General features: G+C 42.1%; 1 protein-coding gene across 1 annotated transcript in view; it reads right to left on the minus strand.

Annotated features, from left to right (window-relative positions):
- LOC122542423 (fibrillin-1-like) overlaps positions 1 to 22,241 on the minus strand; it is a 610,102-nt gene that overhangs the window by 113,023 nt on the left and 474,838 nt on the right. The window contains exons 34-43 of the mRNA XM_087981979.1: positions 21,767 to 21,892; positions 20,599 to 20,721; positions 20,339 to 20,461; positions 18,659 to 18,820; positions 10,716 to 10,784; positions 10,482 to 10,607; positions 7,732 to 7,857; positions 7,445 to 7,603; positions 7,288 to 7,356; positions 772 to 897 (exon numbers count right to left, since the gene is read on the minus strand). Of these exons, the coding sequence (XP_087838105.1) occupies positions 772 to 897; positions 7,288 to 7,356; positions 7,445 to 7,603; positions 7,732 to 7,857; positions 10,482 to 10,607; positions 10,716 to 10,784; positions 18,659 to 18,820; positions 20,339 to 20,461; positions 20,599 to 20,721; positions 21,767 to 21,892 (1,209 nt within the window). The remainder of the gene's footprint in view (positions 1 to 771; positions 898 to 7,287; positions 7,357 to 7,444; positions 7,604 to 7,731; positions 7,858 to 10,481; positions 10,608 to 10,715; positions 10,785 to 18,658; positions 18,821 to 20,338; positions 20,462 to 20,598; positions 20,722 to 21,766; positions 21,893 to 22,241) is intronic.

Below are 22,241 nucleotides of genomic sequence, written 5' to 3' on the forward strand. Positions count from 1 at the left end.
TACCTCTTAATGACTCCTTTACTTTGAAATCCCTGATCAAATCTGGTTCATTGCACAACACCAGATCCAGAATTGCCTTCTCCCTGGTAGGCTTCAGTACAAGCTGTTCTAAGAATCCATCTGGGAGGCACTCCACAAACTCCCTTTGTTGGAGTCCAGAACCATCCTGATTCTCCCAGTCTACCTGCATGTTGAAATCCCCCATAACAACTGTAGTAATACCTTTGCGATAGGCCAATTTCAACTCCTTATTCAACTTACATCCTACATCCAGACTCCCATTAGAATTTCTCAGCTCTATCCATACTGACTCGATGTCCCCCCTCGTAAGGGACTGAATATCGTTCCTCACCAACAGGGCCCCTCTGCCCGTCAGTCTGTTCTTTTGATAGCACATATAGCCTTGAATATTCATTTCCCAGGCCCTGTCCACTTGAAGCCACGTCTCAGTTATCCCCACAACATTGTACCTGCCAATTTCCAACGGAGCCTCAAGCTCATCCACCTTATTTCTGATGCTTCGTGCATTCATATATATTTTTAATTTGTTACTTCCCTCACCCTTCCTATCAATCCTTATTTCACTTGACCATACTGTATGGTTCCTTCTTGAGATTTCTGCTCTGTTGATTCTGTTGTCTTTCTTAACTTCAACAGAATACCTTAAAGAGCAGACATTAAGAAAGACTATTTATTTCTCCTTATAGTTTTAAATAAATTGAAGGAATTAATTCATAAGAGATTACAAATTAAGAAACATTTCTTTATTACCTTCACAGCTGATCAGTTGATCGTTATATTGAAATCCCATGGGACATTCACAACGGAAGCTTCCAAGTTGATTAATGCACACACCATTTGCACAAATACCAGGAATCCAATGGCATTCGTCAATGTCTGCAATGAAGTGTACTTTCAGGTTAACCTTGTAGAAAAGCTTTATATTTTTGCTGAAGTATGTTTTTCTCCACTTACAACCATGAGCAAATGATTTGTGAATATAATACTCTTTTAATGATCTTGCATATATTTTAATTAATAGTATTAAAACTACTTTTAATGAGTGGTATTTCAAAGTCAAATGTTCTTGGACTGGAACATCTGTAGTAAACTGATATCTACTGTATTCTTCAAGATGTGAAGGTACAGTGTGGCCAGAAACTCCATGATGAAATGGAGGACTAGATTAGATAACATAATTCACTTTGTATACCAGCATCAAAATTATTTGGTAACATTAAATCAGAATTAGTCAGGGAAGCAAAAATGTGATGATTTTATAGATTTTATTTCCTTCCATGGCATACACTCTCCAACTAAATTCAATAACCTGTTGGAATCAACAAATTTCAGCCATCTGTACATCTCAGGGCACCTTTAAGAAAATCATGGAAGGTATAATCCAAGTGAAAGTTTGGCCAATTTACTTATATCTTGCGTTCATGCAGTTGTGAACTTTTCTAATGAGCAAGGCCTCAATAATACCATATTGGATACATACTATCACATATCTACATGATGTAAAGCACAGTTTTATTGCTGCTAAAAGAGAAATTGCTGAAAAAACTCAGGAGATCTAACAGCATCTGTGGAGAGAAAACAGAATTAATGTTTCAAGTTCAGTGACCGTTCTTCAAGTCAAAGAGTGTGGTGCTGGAAAAGCACAGCCGAAGAGCAGGAGAATCTGCGTTTCAGGCAGAAGCTATTCATCAAGAATGAGGCTTGTGGGTCAAGAGGGCTGGGAGATAAGTGGGAGCAGGGGTGGGGCTGGGGGGAAGATTAGTGGGAATACAATTGGTAGATGAAGGTGGGGGTGAAGGTGATAGGTTGGAGAGGAAGGTGGAGCAGATAGGTGGCAAGGAAGATGGGCAGGTAGGACAGTTCAAGAGGGTGGTACAGAATTGGAAAGTTGGATCTGGGATAACGTAGGGGGAGGGGAAATTGGGAAACTGGTGAAATCCACATTGATCCTGTGTGATTGGAGGGTACCCAGGTGGAAGATGAGGCGTACGTCTTTCAGGTGTTAGGTGGTTAGGGTTTGGCGGTGGAGGAGGCCCAGAACCTGCAGATCCTTGGCGGAGTGAGAGGGAGTTTAAGTGTTCAGCCACAGTGGTGTGGTTGTTGCCACAGGGCAAGAGTTATAGCTGGGGTCAGGGAAGGTGAGGCGGTATGATGCGGTGAGGCATGACTTAGGATGTGTGGCTTGGAAAAGTAGACTCCAAGGCAAGAGTGTAAATGATATGTGGAGCTTGTTCAAGGAGCAACTATTGAGTGTCCTTGATAATTATGTACCTGTCAGGCAGGGAGGAAAGGGTCGTGCGAGGGAGCCGTGGTTTAATAAGGAATTGGAATCCCTTGTTAAATGGAAGAGGGCGGCCTATCTCAAGATGAGACGTGAAGGTTCAATTGGGGCGATTGAGAGTTATAGGGTAGCCAGGAAGGACCTGAAGAGAGAGCTAAGAGCAGCAAGGAGGGGACATGAAAGGTCCTTAGTCGGTAGGATTAGGGAAAACCCTAAGGCTTTCTATAGGTATGTTAGGAATAAAAGAATGACTAGGGTAGGAATAGGTCCAGTCAAGGATAGTAGTGGGAAGTTGCGTGTGGAGGCGGAAGAGATTGGGGAGACACTGAATGAATACTTTTCTTCAGTATTTACTCAGGAACAGGGCATTGTCGTCGATGTGAATACTGAGTCACAAATAAGTAGAATGGATGGCTTTGAGGTATGTAGAGAAGAGGTGTTGGAAATCCTGGAAAAGGTGAAAATAGATAAGTCCCCTGGGCCTGATGGCATTTATCCTAGGATTCTCTGGGAAGCAAGGGGGGAGATTGCAGAGCCATTGGCCTTGATTTTTATGTCCTCTTTGTCTACAGGAGTAGTGCCAGAAGACTGGAGGATAGCAAATGTGGTTCCCTTGTTCAAAAAGGGGAGTAGGGATAACCCTAGTAACTATAGGCCGGTGAGTCTCACTTCTGTTGTGGGCAAAGTCTTAGAGAGAATTGTAAGGGATAGGATTTATGCACATCTGGATAGGAATAATGTGATCAAGGATAGTCAGCATGGTTTTGTGAAGGGCAGGTCGTGCCTCACAAACCTTATTGAATTTTTTGAAAAGGTGACGAAGGAGGTTGATGAGGGGAAAGCGGTGGCTGTGGTATATATGGATTTTAGTAAGGCGTTTGATAAGGTTCCTCATGGTAGGCTACTGCAGAAAATACGGAGATATGGCATTGAGGGTAAGTTGGAGGTTTGGATTAGGAATTGGCTGGATGGAAGAAGACAGAGGGTAGTAGTTGATGGCAAAGTTTCTTCATGGAGTGCCGTCACTAGCGGTGTTCCGCAAGGATCTGTTTTGGGACCATTGCTGTTTGTCATTTTTATAAATGACCTGGAAGAGGGGTTAGAAGGTTGGGTGAGCAAGTTTGCGGATGATACGAAAGTCGGAGGAGTTGTTGACAGTGAGGAAGGATGTGGCAGGTTACAGCATGATATAGAGAAGCTGCAGAGCTGGGCAGAAAGGTGGCAAATGGAATTCAATGTAGCTAAGTGTGAGGTGATTCACTTTGGGAAGAATAACAAAAAGATGGGGTACTGGGCTAATGGTCGGATACTTGGTAGTGTGGATGAGCAGAGGGATCTTGGTGTCCATGTACACAGATCTCTGAAAGTTGCCACCCAGGTAAATAGTGCGGTGAGGAAGGCATATGGCGTACTGGCTTTTATTGGTAGAGGAATTGAGTTCCGGAGTCCTGAGGTCATGATGCAGTTGTATAAGACTCTGGTGCAGCCGCATCTGGAATATTGTGTGCAGTTTTGGTCGCCATACTATAGGAAGGATGTGGAGGCACTGGAACGGGTGCAGAGGAGGTTTACCAGGATGTTGCCTGGTATGGAAGGAAGATCGTATGAGGAAAGACTGAGACACTTGGGGCTGTTTTCATTAGAGAAAAGAAGGTTTAGGGGTGACTTGATTGAGGTGTACAAGATGATTAGGGGGTTAGATAGGGTTGACAGTGTGAACCTTTTCCCGCGTATGGAGTCGGGTATTACAAGGGGGCATAGCTTTAAATTAAGGGGGGGTAGATATAGGACTGAAGTTAGGGGTAGGTTCTTCACTCAGCGAGTCGTAAGTTCATGGAATGCCCTGCCAGTAGCAGTGGTGGACTCTCCCTCTTTATGGGCATTTAAGCGGGCATTGGATAGGTATATGGAGGATAGTGGGTTAGTATAGGTTAGGTGGGCTTGGATCGGCGCAACATCGAGGGCCAAAGGGCCTGTACTGCGCTGTATTCTTCTATGTTTAGTTTGGGTGCCCCAGAGATGTTCTCTGAAACGATCGGGCATCCTGTCTCCCCAGTGTAGAGAAGACCACATCAGGAGCAACGGATGCAGTAGATGACGTGTGTGGAAGTACAGGTAAATTCTCTGTTGGATGTGGAAGGATCCTTGGGGGCCTTGGATGGAGGTGAGGGGGGAGTTGTGGGCGCAGGTTTTGCACTTCTTGTGGTGGCAGAAGAATGTGCCGGGAGTGGGTGGTGGGTTGGTGGGGGGTGTGGACCTGACAAGGGAGTTGCGGAGGGAATGGTCTCTCTGGAACGCAGATAGGGATGGGGAGGGAAATATGTCTCTGGTGGTGGGGTCTGTTGGTCGGTGGCAGAAATGGCAGAGGATGATGCAATGTGTCTGGAGGTTGGTGGGGTGGAAGGTGAGGACCAAGAGGGTTCTGATAAGGTGGCTTAAAGTGAATGATCTCTTAAGAGGCAGTGATCATAATATGGTTGCATTTACTCTGGAATTTGAGAAGGAGAAGTCAGTATCAGAGGAAATAGTATTACAGCTGAATAAAGGCAGCTAGAAGCAAGGGGAGGAGCTGGGTAGAATTGACTGGGAGGGAGGCCTAGCAGGAAAGACAATGGAAAAGAATGGCAGGAATTTCTGGGAGTAATTCAGGAGACACAGCAGAGATTCATCCTGAGTTAAAAGAAGCATAGTACAGGGAGGATGAGACAACCATGGCTGACTAGGGAAATCAGGGATAGTGAAAAAGCATATAATGTGGCAAAAGGCAGTGGGAAACCAGAGGATTGGGAAGCTTACAAAGACCAACAGACGGCTACAAAAAAAGAAATAAAGAGGGAGAAGATTAAATAAGAGGGGTAGCTAGCAAGTAAATAAAGGAAGACTGTAAGAGTTTCTTTAGATATATAAAGGGCAAAAGAGAGGCAAAAGTAGATTTTGGGCCGCTGGAAAATGATGCTGGAGAGATAGTGCTGGATAAATCACCTGGACCAGGTGGACTACACCCCAGAGTTCTAAGGGAGATAGTTGAAGCGATAGTGGAGGTGTAGTAGGGATCTTTCAGGAATCGCTAGATTCGAGGAGAGTCCCAGAGGACTGGAAAATCGCTAATGTGACACCCGTTTAAAAAGGGTGTAAGGTAAAATACAGAAAATTACAGGTTGATTAGCCTAACCTAGGTCATGGGTAAGATCCTGAAATCCAAGGTGAAAGGTGAGATTTCTAAATTCTTGGAAGTGTATGGTAAAATAGAGCAAAGTCAGCATAGTTTCATCAGGGGGATGTCATGCTTGACAAAAGCTGCTAGAATTCTTTGAGGAAGCAACAAGCAGGTTAGACAAAGGAGAGCCAATGGGGATGCTATCTACCTGAACTTCAAGAAGGCCTTTGACAAGGTGCCGCACAGGAGGCTACTGAGTAAGATAAAGGTCCATGGTGTTAAAGGCAAGGTACTAGTATGGATAGAAGCTTGGCTGTCTGGCTCAGAAACAGAGAGTGGGGATAAAAGGGTCCTTCTCAGGATGGCAGCTGGTGACAAGTGGCATTCTGCAAGGCTGTGTTGGGAACACAACTTTCCACTTTTACATTAACAATCTAGATGAAGGAACTGAGGGCATTCTGGCTAAGTTTGCAGATGATACGAAGATAGATAGAGGGACGGGTAGTATTGAGGAGGCGGGGAGGCTGCAGAAGAACCTGGACAGGTTAGGAAAGTGGCAGATGGAGTACAATGTGGCCAAGTGTGAGGTCATGCACTTTGGTAGGAAGAATACAGGCATGGACTATTTTCTAAATGGGGAGAAAATTCAGAAGTCTGAAGTGCAAAGAGACTTGGAGGTTCTAGTCCAGGATTCTTTCAAGGTAAACTTGCAGGTTGAGTCAGTAGTTTGGGAGGCAAATGCAATGTTGGCATTTATTTTGAGAGGACTGGAATATAAAAGCAGGGATGTATTTCTGGAGCTCTATGAGGCTCTGGTCAGACCACATTTGGAGCATGGTGTGCAGCTTTGGGCCCCATATCTCAGGAAGAATGTACTGGCCCTGGAGTGTGTTCAGAGAAAGTTCATGAGAATGGTCCCAAGAATGAAAAGCTTAACATATGAAGAACATTTGAGTACTCTGGGTCTATACTTAATGGAGTTTAGAAGGATGGGGGGGGGACCTAATTAAAACTTACAGAATATTGAATACAGAACAGAGTGGATGTTGGGAAGATGTTACCATTAGCGGGAAAGACAGCCTTAGAGCTAAGGGAAGACCTTTTAGAGTGGAGATAAGGAGAAATATCTTCAGCCAGATAGTGGTGAATCTATGGAATTCATTGCCACAAAAGGCTGTGGAGGCCAGGTCATTGAGCATATTTAAGACTGAGGTAGATAGGTTCTTGATTGTCAAGGGGATCATGTACGGGGAGAAAGTAGGAGAATGGTATTGAGAATCTTATCAGCCATGACTGAATGGTGAAGCAGACTTGATAGGCTGAATGATCTAACGAGTGCAGATTTTTGCAGCACCAGAAACACTTAGAAAAGGAAGGATTCATCATAGTGCCCATACACAGCAAGACCTGGATAATATTGGAGTAAATTACTGCAGATGCTGGAACCTGTACTGAAAACAAAAAATGCTGGAAATCACAGGAAATTAGGCAGCATCCATGGAGAGAAAGATGGCTAACCTTTCGAGTCTAGATGACTCTTGATCAGAGATGACGTTGTGTGGAGTGACAGCATTTATGCAATAATTGAGGGTTAGAGTGCTGGGGGAGAAAGGATGCTGATGGTTCAGGTTAAGTGATCAGAATATGAGAATGGCAGAACAATGGCGTGTCTAATTGAACATCTGTCTTCAAATGATCTCATAAAATGCAGTTATAGTAGCTAGGTAATCATATTTGAAGAAACATAATCACATTTTATTCATTTCACTACTTAAGTGTCTCTATCATTAAAAAATGTAATTCTTTAGAAAACAAAAATAGATCTTACCAACTGCCTGTCCGCTTATATCAATAATATACCCAGGCCTTCGACTGCCGCAAAGGAACAGAAAGTCATCTGAAACACGATTCAGCATATTGTCAATATACTATACATATCATGAATTCTAATTCTAAATGTCTGAACTTGATACATTGAAACGTACCTGTGACAGGAAGTGGACACTGCTCACATGGTCTGTTCCAAGCTTTTCCAATCATGTATGAACAGCAACACAGCTTCTTTGTCATATTAAAGGCCAGCTCGCCATTACAGGTACCATTTTCTCGGTCAAAATATTTGAAGCAGAAGCTCTTCCTATTGTCTGTAGATTGAAAGGATAAAATTGGTCATCAAGTTGCTAGATTATCGATAAGCACAACTGAAACCAGTTGATTGAAAAACATGATTTATTGTTTCTAATATCCTTTTAACTGGTTGGTGAATGCTTACCCATACAGTTGTTTCCACCATTAACCTGCATGTAATCTGGTGGACAGATGCAGGTATAATTTCCTACCGTGTTGAAACAGGTACCAGGGCCACAAATACCAGGTGAAGCACTGCACTCATTAACATCTGGAAAAAAAGCAGACAAACAAATGTTTGGAGAGTATAAAAAGTAAGCTTTCCTTATTTAAACAAAAAACAAATTGAGATTAATACTGCCCATTTTCACATTTGTATTATTTGATTGATTGTTCGCACTTCTGCAACTAACCTGCTCAGTGCAGAATGATGCTGAAACCAGGATTTGACACAATTTGTAATTTTCATCCAAGGTTCCTCATCAGCCATCAACTCCTACTGAAATTTTGGGTATGATGATAATGACTCTTTGCCAACAGTGAGTGCCCAAATCCTTGACTTGTGTTACTGGTGGGGCTCCCAGCTGGTAGCAGAGAACTTATAAAATTTCCTATTGAAATATCAGTTCAACAAAAAGACAAACCTGTGATGATCAAATTGAGGATCGGTATTGTTGGAATTAAAATATTTTCTCAAAATGTTTTTGAGACGATGACATATAATGAAAGAGTAGCTGTTTAACCATGCTGAATTCAATGGAAAAGTTTATTCTGGGCAGCATATATTGCATAAGAACTATTTTACAGCAAGGCTGTAATAAACTTTTCCATTGAATTCAAGGTGGGTCAACAGCTACCCTTTCGTTTCTGTCACCCCAATATCCGCATCAATCACTCAGATCAGATGTGGCATTGCCATACACAGAATAAACCTTATGCTTCTCTGATCTTTCCTCTTAAGCTTTGTTGGGTCAGTGTAAGATCTCCCACTTCTAAAGGAATGTTTGTAGTTTGGTTTCAATTTATGCTGACAGTTAATGCAGACAATAGATTTATAGGATCCAGTTTCATTTCAGGGAGATTCCCTACACAATGCTAAAAAAAAGGTTTTCAAGGAATGTTTTGCATGCAGAAGTGTTTATTAAAGGGGAAGGTTAAATATATATTGGATAAGTATCTGATGCAGCAATGTTCCTTACTACATTCATGTTTAAAATTACACATAGCACTAATCAGTACCTGCTTGATCGGTGTGATGCTCTCCAAAATATGTATTTGCCTTTGCAATAACATTATTAGCACAAGCTAAAGAGATTTGCCATGGTCTCCAAGATGTCATCCTACCAGTCCCCAAATGTCCACAAATACACTTGGTATGAGCTTTGTATTTCTGTCTGAAAGTAGCTACTTGATCTGTATGATATGTTCATTGTCGTTACAAATCATAATTGTGGTAGAATACTATATACGTATGCCAACATTTCTTGTGCTTTAGGAATGTCAATCACTTGCAGAATTACACAGGCTTGTCTTGTTATCGGTCAGTGGGAAAAGAAATCAAGGTATTGGTTTTCCTGACTGAAATAGCAGTCACTCTTAAGGGAAGTAGTTATTAAATTTGGTGAATTGGCATCCATACTTTGCTTCCTCTCAAGTGGTTTGACAGCAGCGCACAAATTCTCCATTTTACTATATTTTCTGTCTGCATTAGTTTCTTTTTAGATCCTAAAATACAAGGTTAACAAAATCAGGATTAAAGCAAATTACTGCGGATGCTGGAATCTGAAACCAAAAGAGAAAATGCTGGAAAATCTCAGTTGATGTTGCCAGACCTGCTGAGATTTTCCAGCATTTTCTCTTTTGGTTAACAAAACCATCTATTTTACATGAGTGCTTGAGTGCATTGTCTATACAATGTATGGAGACTGGAAATTTGTGTGCTTATTTCTTAATGACTAGTAATCTTAGAAAGAATGGATACAACATGTATAATGTACAACTTAAGTACTGTAGTGCACAGCATTTCAATACAGCTACAATTTTAAATTTGTGGAAAACTGAACATGCATTGTGCAACATAACAGTCTACACAGTGGTTAATATTAAACATCACAGCAATAACAATTTCCAGACAATAATAAGACATCTCCTGAAGGACTATATAAAGTGCATTCAAGAAATAATGCTAATTTTTCAGCAATCTCAACTTTTAAAACCCTAACATTTATTTTTCTTTAATGGAAGTTCTCAATTTTCAAGCCAATTTGCACACTGACTGCGACTTACTTGTTTCTAAGTATGTGCCAAAAATTTTTAAGCTGATTACATTTGTACAAAAGCAACTCAGTCTGTCATGAAGCATACAATGAGTTATTTTATAATCCTTTACTTGAAGTGAAAAGTCGGCGAGCATCCAAAGACAGAGGTACAATTTTCCAATCTGTAGTCCCATCTGGAAAAGCACCAGGTTAGGAATGTTGAATTACAAAAATTACTATCTAGCCACTAATCAGAAAGTTCTTGCAGCAGTACAGTGAGATTAGGAAGTCAGTGCAACTGGACATTAAGTACATACTAAATCAGCTAATGGCACTGCATACTGGTATTGCAGTTTAACACATTATCACAATGTCGGTGCAATCTATGATATCCTGCATTAAATTCTTAATCTTGGAAAGGCAGCCAGTGGGAATACATTAATTTGAGCACTATTTATTCACAATCTCTTCTTCTCTTGGTCTAGATTCTGTTTTGTCACCCATTTTGTCTCCAAGAAGTAGCACATAGAAAAATGAACCATATGCATCACTAATACTTTAAGAAAAATAAAGAGCAATGAATCAAAAGGAAAGCTCTGACATTATAAATAATAATGCCAAACTTCAATAAATATACCTTCACATACTCTGGTTTCTTCATTCAAATAGAAACCACGTGGACATTCACACTGGAAGCTTCCAAAAGTGTTGACGCATGTTCCGCCTTGACACAGTCCAGGTAATTCCTTACATTCATCAATATCTGCATAAAGCAGTAACAGATAACTGAATAAGTTGTTAACAATATGAAGAGACTGCTCATAGGCTACAACATCTGAAATGTTATTTACAAAATGGTATAAGTGGTTACCCTCCAAAATAACTGTGATGGGATTAGGACGAAAGCCTTCTCCTCCAGGACAAAGAGTTCTGTATTCCGCTGTTTAAAAAATAAAGGTTCAGAGTGTTACAATAATACAAACAAAAGTAAATCAATGTCTTTTTTAAGCCTTGAATTGTTAGTTAGGTTAAGGGAAATTTTGTTTCCTTTAGCTTACCAATTTTGTTTTTATTCTATGTACTTTGATCCCAAGAAACAAGCTACTTTCATTTCAGGTAGGTAATACGTCAATGGATTATTGCTCGTGTAACATTCTTTTGCCTGTACCATTGTTTGCATTCTCTCTTAAGTCTATTCTTGATATATATATATACCAATCTATTTGCTCTGTCTTGAACTTAAAAAGACTGGGCCCAATATTGGAGAAAATGAGTTACTTTTTCTGGGCAAATGACATTAAGGGAGATGAAAAACAATGAGTAATTCTCCTGATTGCTTGTGGAACCGTGGCTTTTTTGGTTATTAGGAGTCTAACTTTAACTGAGGCACCAGATACTAAAAGCTTTCAAGAGTTGACAGATTTAGTTAAGGAATATTTCAACAGCAAGAGGAGCATATGAGATGCAAGGTATTCAAATATAAGCTTCACTGGTCTGACTGAGCTTGGGAACACCACTTGAGTGAAGGCAATTGCATAGCCTCACTGAGGGCATACCCTGAATAGAGGGACTCTGGGTCAGCCCACAGCAAAACCCCAAATCAAAGTCAAATCTTGGTCAAACAGTTAAAAATTTCTTCAGGATCTGGACCAGCAAGCCTTTTAGTTGCTACATGCGTGTGTACTTGAGACAGTAAATTAATCCCATTACACTTATACTGAGTAAGATAACTCATATGAGTTGCTGGAAAAGCGCAGCAGGTCAGGCAGCATCCAAGGAACAGGAGACGCTAAACGCCAGCTCGCGGACACCTCCTCCTACTGCCCCCTTGACCATGACCCCACCTCCCACCACCAAACCACCATCTCCCGGACCATCCAGAACCTCATCACCTCAGGGGATCTCCCATCCACCGCCTCCAACCTCATAGTCCCACAACCCCGCACTGCCCTTTTCTACCTCCTGCCCAAAATCCACAAACCTGACTGCCCCGGCCGACCCATTGTCTAAGCCAGCTCCTGCCCCACCGAACTCATCTCTGCATACCTCGACACGGTCCTGTCTCCCTTAGTCCAAGAACTCCCCACCTACGTTCGGGACACCTGCCCATGCCCTCCACCTCCTCCATGATTTTCGCTTCCCCGGTCCCCAACGCCTTATCTTCACCATGGACATCCAGTCCCTGTACACCTCCATCCCCCATCATGAAGGACTTAAAGCCCTCCGCTTCTTCCTTTCCCACCGTACCAACCAGTACCCTTCTACTGACACCCTCCTTCGACTGACTGAACTGGTCCTCACCCTGAACAACTTCTCTTTCCAATCCCCCTTCCTCCAAACCAAAGGAGTAACCATGGGCACCCGCACAGGCCCCAGCTATGCCTGCCTCTTCGTAAGATATGTGGAACAGTCCATCTTCCACAGCTACACTGGCACCACCCCCCACCTTTTCCTCCGCTACATCGATGACTATATCGGCGCTGCCTCGTGCTCCCACGAGGAGGTTGAACAGTTAATCCACTTTACCAACACCTTCCACCCCGACCTCAAATTCACCTGGACCGTCTCAGACTCCTCCCTCCCCTTCCTAGACCTTTCCATTTCTATCTCGGGTGACCGAATCGACACGGACATTTACTATAAACCGACCGACTCCCACAGCTACCCATACTACACCTCCTCCCACCCTGCCTCCTGTAAAAACGCCATCCCAGATTCCCAATTCCTTCGTCTCTGCCGCATCTACTCCCAGGAGGACCAGTTCCAAAACCGTACAACCCAGATGGCCTCCTTCTTCAAGTACCGCAATTTCCCGTCTGACGTAGCCGACGATGCCTTCCACCACATCTCTTCGACTTCCCGCCCCTCCAACCGCCACCAGGACAGAACCCCATTGGTCCTCACCTACCACCCCACCAACCTCCATGTACAACGTATCATCCCGCCGTCATTTCCGCCACCTCCAAACGGACCCCACCATCAGTGATATATTTCCCTCCCCTCCCCTATCAGCGTTCCGAAAAGTCCACTCCCTCCGTGACTCCCTCGTCAGGTCCACATCCCCCACCAACCCAACCTCCACTCCCGGCACCTTCCCCTGCAACCGCAAGAAATGCAAAACTTGCGCCCACACCTCCCCCCTTACTTCCCTCCAAGGCCCCAAGGGACACTTCCATATCCGCCACAAATTCACCTGCACCTCAACACACAACATCTATTGCATCCGCTGCACCCGATATGGCCTCCTCTATATTGGGGAGACAGGCCGTCTACTTGCGGAATGTTTCAGAGAACACTTCTGGGACATCCAGACCAACCAACCCAACCACCCCGTGGCTCAACACTTCAACTCCCCCTCCCACTCCACCAAGGACATGCAGGTCCTTCGACTCCTCCATCGCCAGACCATGGCAACACAACGGTTGGAGGAAGAGCGCCTCATCTTCTGCCTGGGAACCCTCCAACCACAAGGGATGAACTCAGATTTCTCCAGTTTCCTCATTTCCCCTCCCCCCACCTTGTCTCAGTAAAATCCCTCGAACTCAGCACCGCCTTCCTAACCTGAAATCATCTTCCTGACCTCTCCGCCCCCACCCCACTCCGGCCTATCACCCTCACCTTGACCTCCCTCCATCTATCGCATTTCCAACGCCCCTCCCCCAAGTCCCTCCTCCCTACCTTTTATCTTAGCCTGCTGGACACACTTTCCTCATTCCTGAAGAAGGGCTTATGCCCGAAATGTCAATTCTCCTGTTCCTTGGATGCTGCCTGACCTGCTGCGCTTTTCCAGCAACACATTTTCAGCTCTGATCTCCAGCATCTGCAGCCCTCACTTTCTCCTCTAAGATAACTCATAGGCCAGTATCCAAGAAAGTGCACATCCTGGAAAGTCCAATTACTTCTGGTTTGGAACAGTTAAATTAGCAACATTCAAATCAGAACCAATCAAAATAAATGTCTGTTTAAATGGTCACCATGTTCGAATGGAGGTCAATACCAGTGTGGCTGCTTTAGTGATCTCAGGATTAGTCCTTTCCAAATTCGCTCTGGACTCTAACTCTTAATTTATGTAAGACCTTGACTAAACTGAGAACTTGTACAGGAGTATCTGTGATGATGCTGCTCCTTTCACAAGGTTGTGTTGTCCTTGTTGTTTTTCAAAAGTGTTTTATGAGACTGTTCGCCGAGCACACACAGACCAAGTCCTAAACTATGAAAGTAACCACCACAACACACACAAACGAAGCTGCATCAGGACACTATTCAAAAGGGCCACAACACACTGCAGTACACCAGAACTGCAAAAAGAAGAAGAGGAACACAAGGTATTCGCCAAAAACGGATACCCGCGCAACTTCATCAACAGATGCCTAAGAGAAAGACCACGGAATGAGGACATACCACAACCAAAAGGACTAGCCACACTACCATACATCAGGAGCATCTCAGAACTGACAGCCAGACTACTGCGACCCCTAGGACTCATAACGGCACACAAACCAACAGCCACGCTCAGACAACAACTCACCAGAACGAAGGACCCGATACCCAACATGAGCAAAACTAATGTAGCATACAAAATACCATGCAAGGACTGCACTAAACACTATATAGGACAAACAGGAAGACAGCTAACAATCCGCATCCACGAACATCAACTAGCCACGAAACGACACGACCAGCTATCCTTAGTAGCCACACACGCAGACAACAAGCAACATGAATTTGACTGGGACAACACTACTATCATAGGGCAAGCCAGACAGAGAACAGCCAGGGAATTCCTAGAGGCATGGCATTCATCCACAAACTCCACCAACAAACACATCGACCTGGACCCAATATACCAACCACTACAGCGGACAGGTGAAACTGACAACCGGAAGCGGCAGGGACAGATCACTATAAACACCGGAGGAAACATCAAAGAAGCGCTTCGCAGGAGGCTCCCAAGCACTGATGATGTCGCCTAGCCAGGGGACGAAATGTTTGCAACAAAAACTTCCAGCTCGGCGAACAGAACCACAACAATGAGCACCCGAGCTACAAATCTTCGCACAAACTTGGAATGTTTTATGAGACATTAGTTCTGAAATGTCTGGCTTGATCTACTTGAAGAAGCTTTTAAGTTTAAAGAAAAACACGCACAATGAAAGGAAAGCGGCCAGTTCCCCCAGCTCAGCTTTTTTTTGGTTTGCTTTGGTTTGGTTTTAGCAATCTGGCTGTTCAGAGCGACCTTGCATGTTGACCAGGAAGCAATTCCATGATTCTGCAAGGCCTGCCCAGTGCTATTTACCTTACAGGCAAAACTAGAGACTGGAAATCAGAAGATTGGAAAGCGAATAAATTATCAAACTAGCCCAGTTTGTGGAATGGGGAACACTGGATTGTGAAGCCTGATGGGTGGGTTCGTCTTTGTCGGGACTTTAAACAAACAGTGAACTGCTGTTTGAGGCTGGATAAATACCCGCTTCCTCACCTAGAGGATTTAGACACAAAGCTGGCAAGGGGGCTGTCCTTCTCAAAGCTGGACGTGAACCAACTGTACTTGCAATTGTGGTTAGATGAGGATTCCCAGAAGTATGTTACAATTAATACCCATAAAGGTTTATATCAATATACAAGACTGCCATTTTGGGTATCGTCAGCCTGTGCAACTTTTCAGTGGCTGATGGAGAACAGTTTACAAGGTCTACCCCAAGTTGCCATTTATCTAGATGACGTTCTAATAACAGGGAAGACCAATGAGGAGCACTGAGAGAACTTACACATTTCTCCCAGGCCAGCTACATGTTAGAAGGGAAAAATATGCGTTCCAGGCGTCCCAAATGACAGAGTTGACAATGCCAGGTTACACATATTGGAAGATAATGTGAGGGTGGTTAAAGGTGCCTGGTCTCCAACACACCAGAGCTGGTGAATTATTACAGAAAGTTCATACATAACATTGCCTCCATCCTGGTACCTTTGCATCAACCCTTAAAAAAGAATCAACCTTGCAAATGGTTGTGTAGCCAAGCAATAGCTTTCAGGGAAGGGAAGAAACAGCTATCATCCTTTAAGGTGTTGGAAACAAGCTCTGGCATTGACTTGCGATGCCTCCCCATAGGCATTGGTGTATTATTAGTTCATAGGTGGCCCCACAAAGAGGAATGCCGAATAGTGTATGTATCCAGGACTTTAGCTAATGCAGAGCATGAATATGCTCAGATAAAGAGGGAAAGTTTGGTGGTAATAAACTTTTGGAGTCAGGATATTCTACCAATACCTTTATGGATGTAAATTTATAATAATAACAGACCACAAACGCCTGTTAGGTTTATTTAAAGAGGACAAGGCAGTGCCACCCATAGTTTCAGCTTGAATTCAGTGGTGGGCTCTAATACTAAGTGTGTATAATTACAAATTAGAACACCGTCCGGGAGGCCAAGTAGCAAATGCAGAAACATTGAGCCGCCTCCCTCTGGCAGATACACCACCGATGGTACTGCCACTGAAAAAGTCCATAATGGTTTTACATTTTCTGGACACTCTCCCAGTCACAGTTGACAATATCAGACTTTGGACACAGAAAGATCTGGTTCTGACAAACTGAAACAGCTGGCAGTAATGGGGGAAGCCAAAGGGCCATCTCAACCAGAACTGAAGCCTTTTTGGACCCGGAAAGACCAGATCACAGTAGAGGATGGCATATTATTATGGGGAGTAAGAGTGATCAGACACTAGCTGAGCTCCACCAGGGTCATCCGGAGGAGTCCAAAATGAAGATGTTGGCAAGAAGTTATGTCTGGTGGCCAGGACTGGGTGCAGACATAGCTGCATTGGTGGGCAATGCCCAGAGTATCAACAAGGATAAGAATTATCGCCAACAGTTGTGGGAATGGCCAGGTAACCCTGGACTTGGTTGCGCGTTGACTATGCAGGTCCTTTCATGGGCTCAATGTTCTTAGCCATTGCAGATGCCAACACAAAATGGCTGGATGTGCTTGGAGTTCATTTGTCAAACACAGGGACGACAGTAGAAAAACTGCTTGCATTTTTTGCAACACATACACTCTGGAAAGTTTTGGTCATAGACAATGGGCCATTGTTTACCAGCAGGGAATTTGAGTATTTCCTAAAGACAAATGGTATTCGACATATAAGAGCACTCCAAACTTTGAAGGCAGGCTTAAAGCCTAAAGCTTCACTAGATACCAAACTGTCTTCGATACTATTTGATTATAGGACAACCTCATATGCAGCTACAACAATAGCTTCAGCAGAGTTGCTAATGGGGAGAAGACTCCACATCAGGTTAAGTCTGATTTTCCCGGGCCTCGGGAGGGGAAGGGTAAAACAGCATTGAGGAACAACAATGCCAGACACAAGACTCCGCTAAGTGAGAGAGACAGTTTACTTCAGGGTTTGAAAGTTGGTGTAGGAAACACACGAATGGTTCTACATTGCATAAGATGCATGGTCAATGTAAGATCAAGTCCAGTGATGTAGAAAGTTTGGGTAGATGTGACGGTCCTGAACAATCACACGGACCATATGAAAGTTGCAAACTCGCAAACGTGCAGGAGCAAAATGTGCCCACCTCCTCGACAATCTTTCCGACTGTTTCGGAACCTGTGGGTTCTCTCTCTCCATCAAGCATTGAAGATAGCTTGGAATCTGAGATGGACATGATGGGTGCCACTGTGTGAAGAAGAAAATGAATTTCTTTCGAGACACTCTGGGTGCAAGAGCGAGCTACTGTGTGTTACACGCGGCCTGTATGAGAAGCAGAGTTGGAGGAACCTAACCTGGTGCTAAAATGCTCTAAAAGGAGCTACAAAAAAGAAGAAATAGCTTATGCCTTCCTACTCAGAGGGGAAGGGATGTAGTTATTATAACGAGGTCAGCCAGGTGAACCTCATGGCATATGAGTTTCCTGATTTGCACTGTTTATCTGGTCCAATCAGGGAACCCTGGCTCACAGATAAGTACAGGAATGTCAAACATCCTGTTCACTCAGAAGGCTGGATCAGTGTCAACAACACATAAATAAAGGGTGACTGTGACAGGATACCAGTCGCTGTGCAGTTATTTCGGTGAAGGTACATGGTTCCTTGAAAGTGGCATCACAAGTAGACAGGGTAATGATAAAGGTGTTTGGCATCCTGAGTACAGGAATTGGGATGTTATGTTACAGCTGTACAAGACATTGGTAAGACCACATTTGGAGTATTGCATATAATTTTGGTCACCGTGCTACAGGAAGCATGTTATTAAACTAGAAAGGGTGCAAAAAATTTTACAATGCTGTTATCAAGGCTGGAAGATTTGATTTATAAGGACAGGTTGGATAAGTTGGGACATTTTCAGGGCATGGGAGTCCAAAATTAAGGGTTTGGTTTAAGTTGAGAGGGGAAAGATTTAAAAGTGACTTCAGGGGCAAATTTTTCTCATAGAGGGTGGTGCATGTATGGAATGAGCTGCCAAAGGAAGTGGTAGATGTGGATACAATTACAACATTTAAAAGTAATTTGTATAGATATATAGGAAAAATTTAGAGGGCTATGGGCCAAACGAGACTAGGTCAGTGAAGAAAACCTGGTCGACATAGACGAGTTGGGCCGACTTTTGTGCTGTATGACTTTCTATCACCAAAATACTTACATAGCATTGGAATGAGAAAGAACTATATGGTACAGAAAAACTGTGCAGCAAAATAATAATCTATTTTTAATTATCTCAATAAACCGATATAATAGCAAGTACTATTGATAGAGTGAAATACCACAAATGAAATGAGAAAATAGCTTTAAAGCATTTCCAAACTCTTACATGAATTGATAGAAGGACACAGTTCGCATGGAAACCCCCAGGCTCTGCCCAAAGAACAGCAACAAGATGCTCTTGAAACTCCCACTCCAATCTCATTGCTGCAAGAAAGGGTGTTATCTCCACGCAATGAATATTCCAAGAAGCACCTGCCCAAGCGAGGATCTAGTAATAAAATGCATCATTTACAAATGTTAATAATTTTGCTGCAGTAAATATTAAGTAATTTATAGAAGGGAAATGCCTTTGAACCACATTTTGCATATTTCCTTAAAAGGCACTTCCAATGTTAAACTGTGGTTGTACACATAAATGTAATAGGATTCTTGTGGTACAGTGGTAGTGACCCTACTTCTGGGCCAGAGTTCTGGGTTTAGAGACCATCTTTCCCAAACATGTAACATATTCAAACAGATTACTTAAAAATATCAATAAGAAGTAGCAGCTTCACAGTTATCATAGCTAATACTAAAGAATTACTTAAAATTGAAAAAATGGATCAGAACGTGGTCACAGTTCTAAATTAAAGCTGTATGCACAGACCTGAAAAAGAAAACCTTAAACCAGTTACCAACCAGTCTAACCATTATGATAAATGATTACACAGCTTTAGTTTCTTTTTTGGTATCCAGTTCTACATCCTCTGTACCATGAAAATGACTTTTGGGCCTTAATGATGTACCCAGGACATGAATCAATGTAAGTATTGCTACAAGCTGATCCCAAATAAATTATATGAAAATACTTTTATCACCTATTCTATTATATTGGTTCTCTATGCAATCTATATTATTCCAGGTTAAGAGTTTCATTATCTGCCAACTCATAATTCTCTACTTCCTCTGGGGGTGAATCCACCTTTCCTTGAGATATTCTTAAATAAGGAAGGAGAAATTATTAAATGTTTTAGTGGGTATAAAGGTGCATAAAGAAAGCCTTGCTATAATTTTATAAAACATTGGTTAAGCTACAGATAGAATACTGATCACCACGTTATCGGAAGAACGTGACTGCACTGGTGATTTACAAGGATGTTGCCTGGGATGGAAGGTCTCAGTTGGGAAAGATTGGATCAATGATTTTGTTTTCCCTGGAGCAGAGGAAGCTGAGGGGAGACCTGAATGAGGTATACAAAGTTATGAGAGGCATAGACAAGGTAGATTGTGAAAATCATTTCCCTATGGCAGACATGTCTAAGACCAGAAGGCATAAATTTAAGGTGAGGGGTAAGTTATTTAGAGGGGATCTGAGGAAAACTGTTTTTACCCAGAGGGTGATGGAAATGTTAAACACACTGTCTGAGAGGGTGGTGGAGCAACATTTAATAAATGTCTGGATGAGCACTTCAAATGCCAGGTCATTTGAACAAATGCTATGGAACAAATGCAGGTAAATGGAGTTAGGGTATTTGGTGCTTCTTGGTGAGCATAGAACAGCATAAACAGCAAAGGCCTGTTTCTATGCTGTGAGACTCCATGACTCTGAAAATCAGTAACACTCTACTAATAGGTTTGAACCTGCATTCAACACACTATGCTATGAGGTGCTAAAGTTCACCAATATTTTTTCTCTAAAATGAGTAGCTTTCCCATGTTTATTTTTGGTAACTTTGAGATCATTGCTAAAGTATGATTATGACACAAATTGTCTTATCCAAGTTGTTTAATATGAATTGTAACATACCAACACATCCCACTCCAGTTGGGTTCAACTCAAATTCAGATGGGCAGTTGCAAACATAGCTTCCAGGGGTGTTAACACAAATTCCATTTATACAATTAACTGGATTTGCACACTCATTGACATCTGTAAAAGATTTTCAAAACATATTAGATGTTTTCAAGACAAGCTCTTAATCACTGTAAAGCTTTCATTACTTGTCCTAAATTTCTGAGAATTAATACCTTACTAATATAATTTATCAAGAGAAGACAACATTTCACCTGTGCAGTTGCCGCCACTCCTGTCCAGCTCATAACCCAAATCACATTCGCATCTGAAGAGTCCTGGAAGATTTTGGCATCTTCCAAAGACACAAATATCAGCAAATGAGCATTCATCAATATCTAGAAAAAAAATTAAGAACTTACAGAAAATGACCTTGTAGAACATAGAATAAGTGTTCATTGGACTGATAAATATAAAACAAAATCTATTCATCATTTATTTATCTCTGAAAACTTGCAACAGATACAGAGGAGAATACTCTGGAAAACATTTAATTAAGTTACATTAATAGTGCAAGGCAAAAACAAGTTTTAATACCATAGCTGTAAAACTTTATCTTAAGTCTAAAGACAGTACAATTACAACATTTAAAAGGCATCTGGATGGGTATATGAATAAAAAGGGTTTAGAGGGATATGGGCCAAGTGCTGGCAAACGGGACTAGATTAATTTTGGACATCTGGTCAGCATGGACAAGTTGGACCGAAAGGTCTGTTTCCATGCTGTACATTTCTATGCCTCTGTCTGACAAATATGTCTCAACGTACTGTAAAGTGGGGTTGGAGGGAAGTCTCATAGCTCCCAAAAAATTCTTCATTTGGGTGAATGAATGTGCATCTATTCTGGCTTTTTTAATTGGTTACTTTGTTAATCATATCAATCATGCATTGAATTTACACTTCATGAAATCTTTGCATTACACCATAAACCATAAACACCATAAACACAATTGTCATATTGAATATCCTCTAATCTAAGTGAATGTCCAAGTGCAGCAGAATTTAGTTTCAATACTTATTTATCTTTAAAAAGAAATCAACTATTTACATGGCCCTTTAAATCTCATCTCATGGAAAGTTTATGAAGATGTGCTCATGGATGAAATGATTAAAGTGTCTATTTGCAACAGAAACTGCTTTGAATACCTAAATTGAGATGAAATGTTTTTCAGATAAGTTCTGTACAGTATCACAAACCCACCTGACAAGAGGCAAGGCCAATTTATATATTATTTGATTGTCCGATAAGTTGAGCAGTAACATGGTCCAGTTAAAACACACTGCAGTTTTTGGATACCAATATCCATGTTACATAAAATTTCCACAGCATGTCTAACGTTTAGAGAGAAGAGAATCACATTATAAATGGATAGATGATCCATACCTTGACATGCCCTGCCATCCACAGTTGGCGTGAAGCCCATGTCACATTCACAACGGTAACCCCCAGGCGTATTTAAGCAATGGCCATTCTCACAAAAGTTCACATTTTCAGCACATTCATCAATGTCTGTTACAAAAGATGAAAAATTTAACATACTGAGAACACTAAAACTCTTTATTATATATAAAAATTGAAGGGTGCATTTTATTCTGACCAGAATGGAGAGAACACAAAGGAGAGAAGTCCCTTTTCAGAAACATATTTAGAACCAGTTCCAAAGAATCCTTTTGCTCAAATTCCTTTATTCTAACTACAGGCTACTGGAAATCCATCAGGACTTGGAACTCTACCCCCATGTGGCTAATTCTAGTATCCTTAATGGTTCTCCAGTTTAGATAGTTTATTCAGCACAGATCATAGACCAAACCTGAAATCTTCATGGTTTGAAAGATTCAGCTATTCACTGTAGGGAACC

The sequence above is a fragment of the Chiloscyllium plagiosum genome, unplaced genomic scaffold, assembly GCF_037043375.1.
Source record: "Chiloscyllium plagiosum isolate Xiang-an unplaced genomic scaffold, Cpla_swu_hap1 HiC_scaffold_42, whole genome shotgun sequence".
Classification (NCBI taxonomy): domain Eukaryota; kingdom Metazoa; phylum Chordata; class Chondrichthyes; order Orectolobiformes; family Hemiscylliidae; genus Chiloscyllium; species Chiloscyllium plagiosum.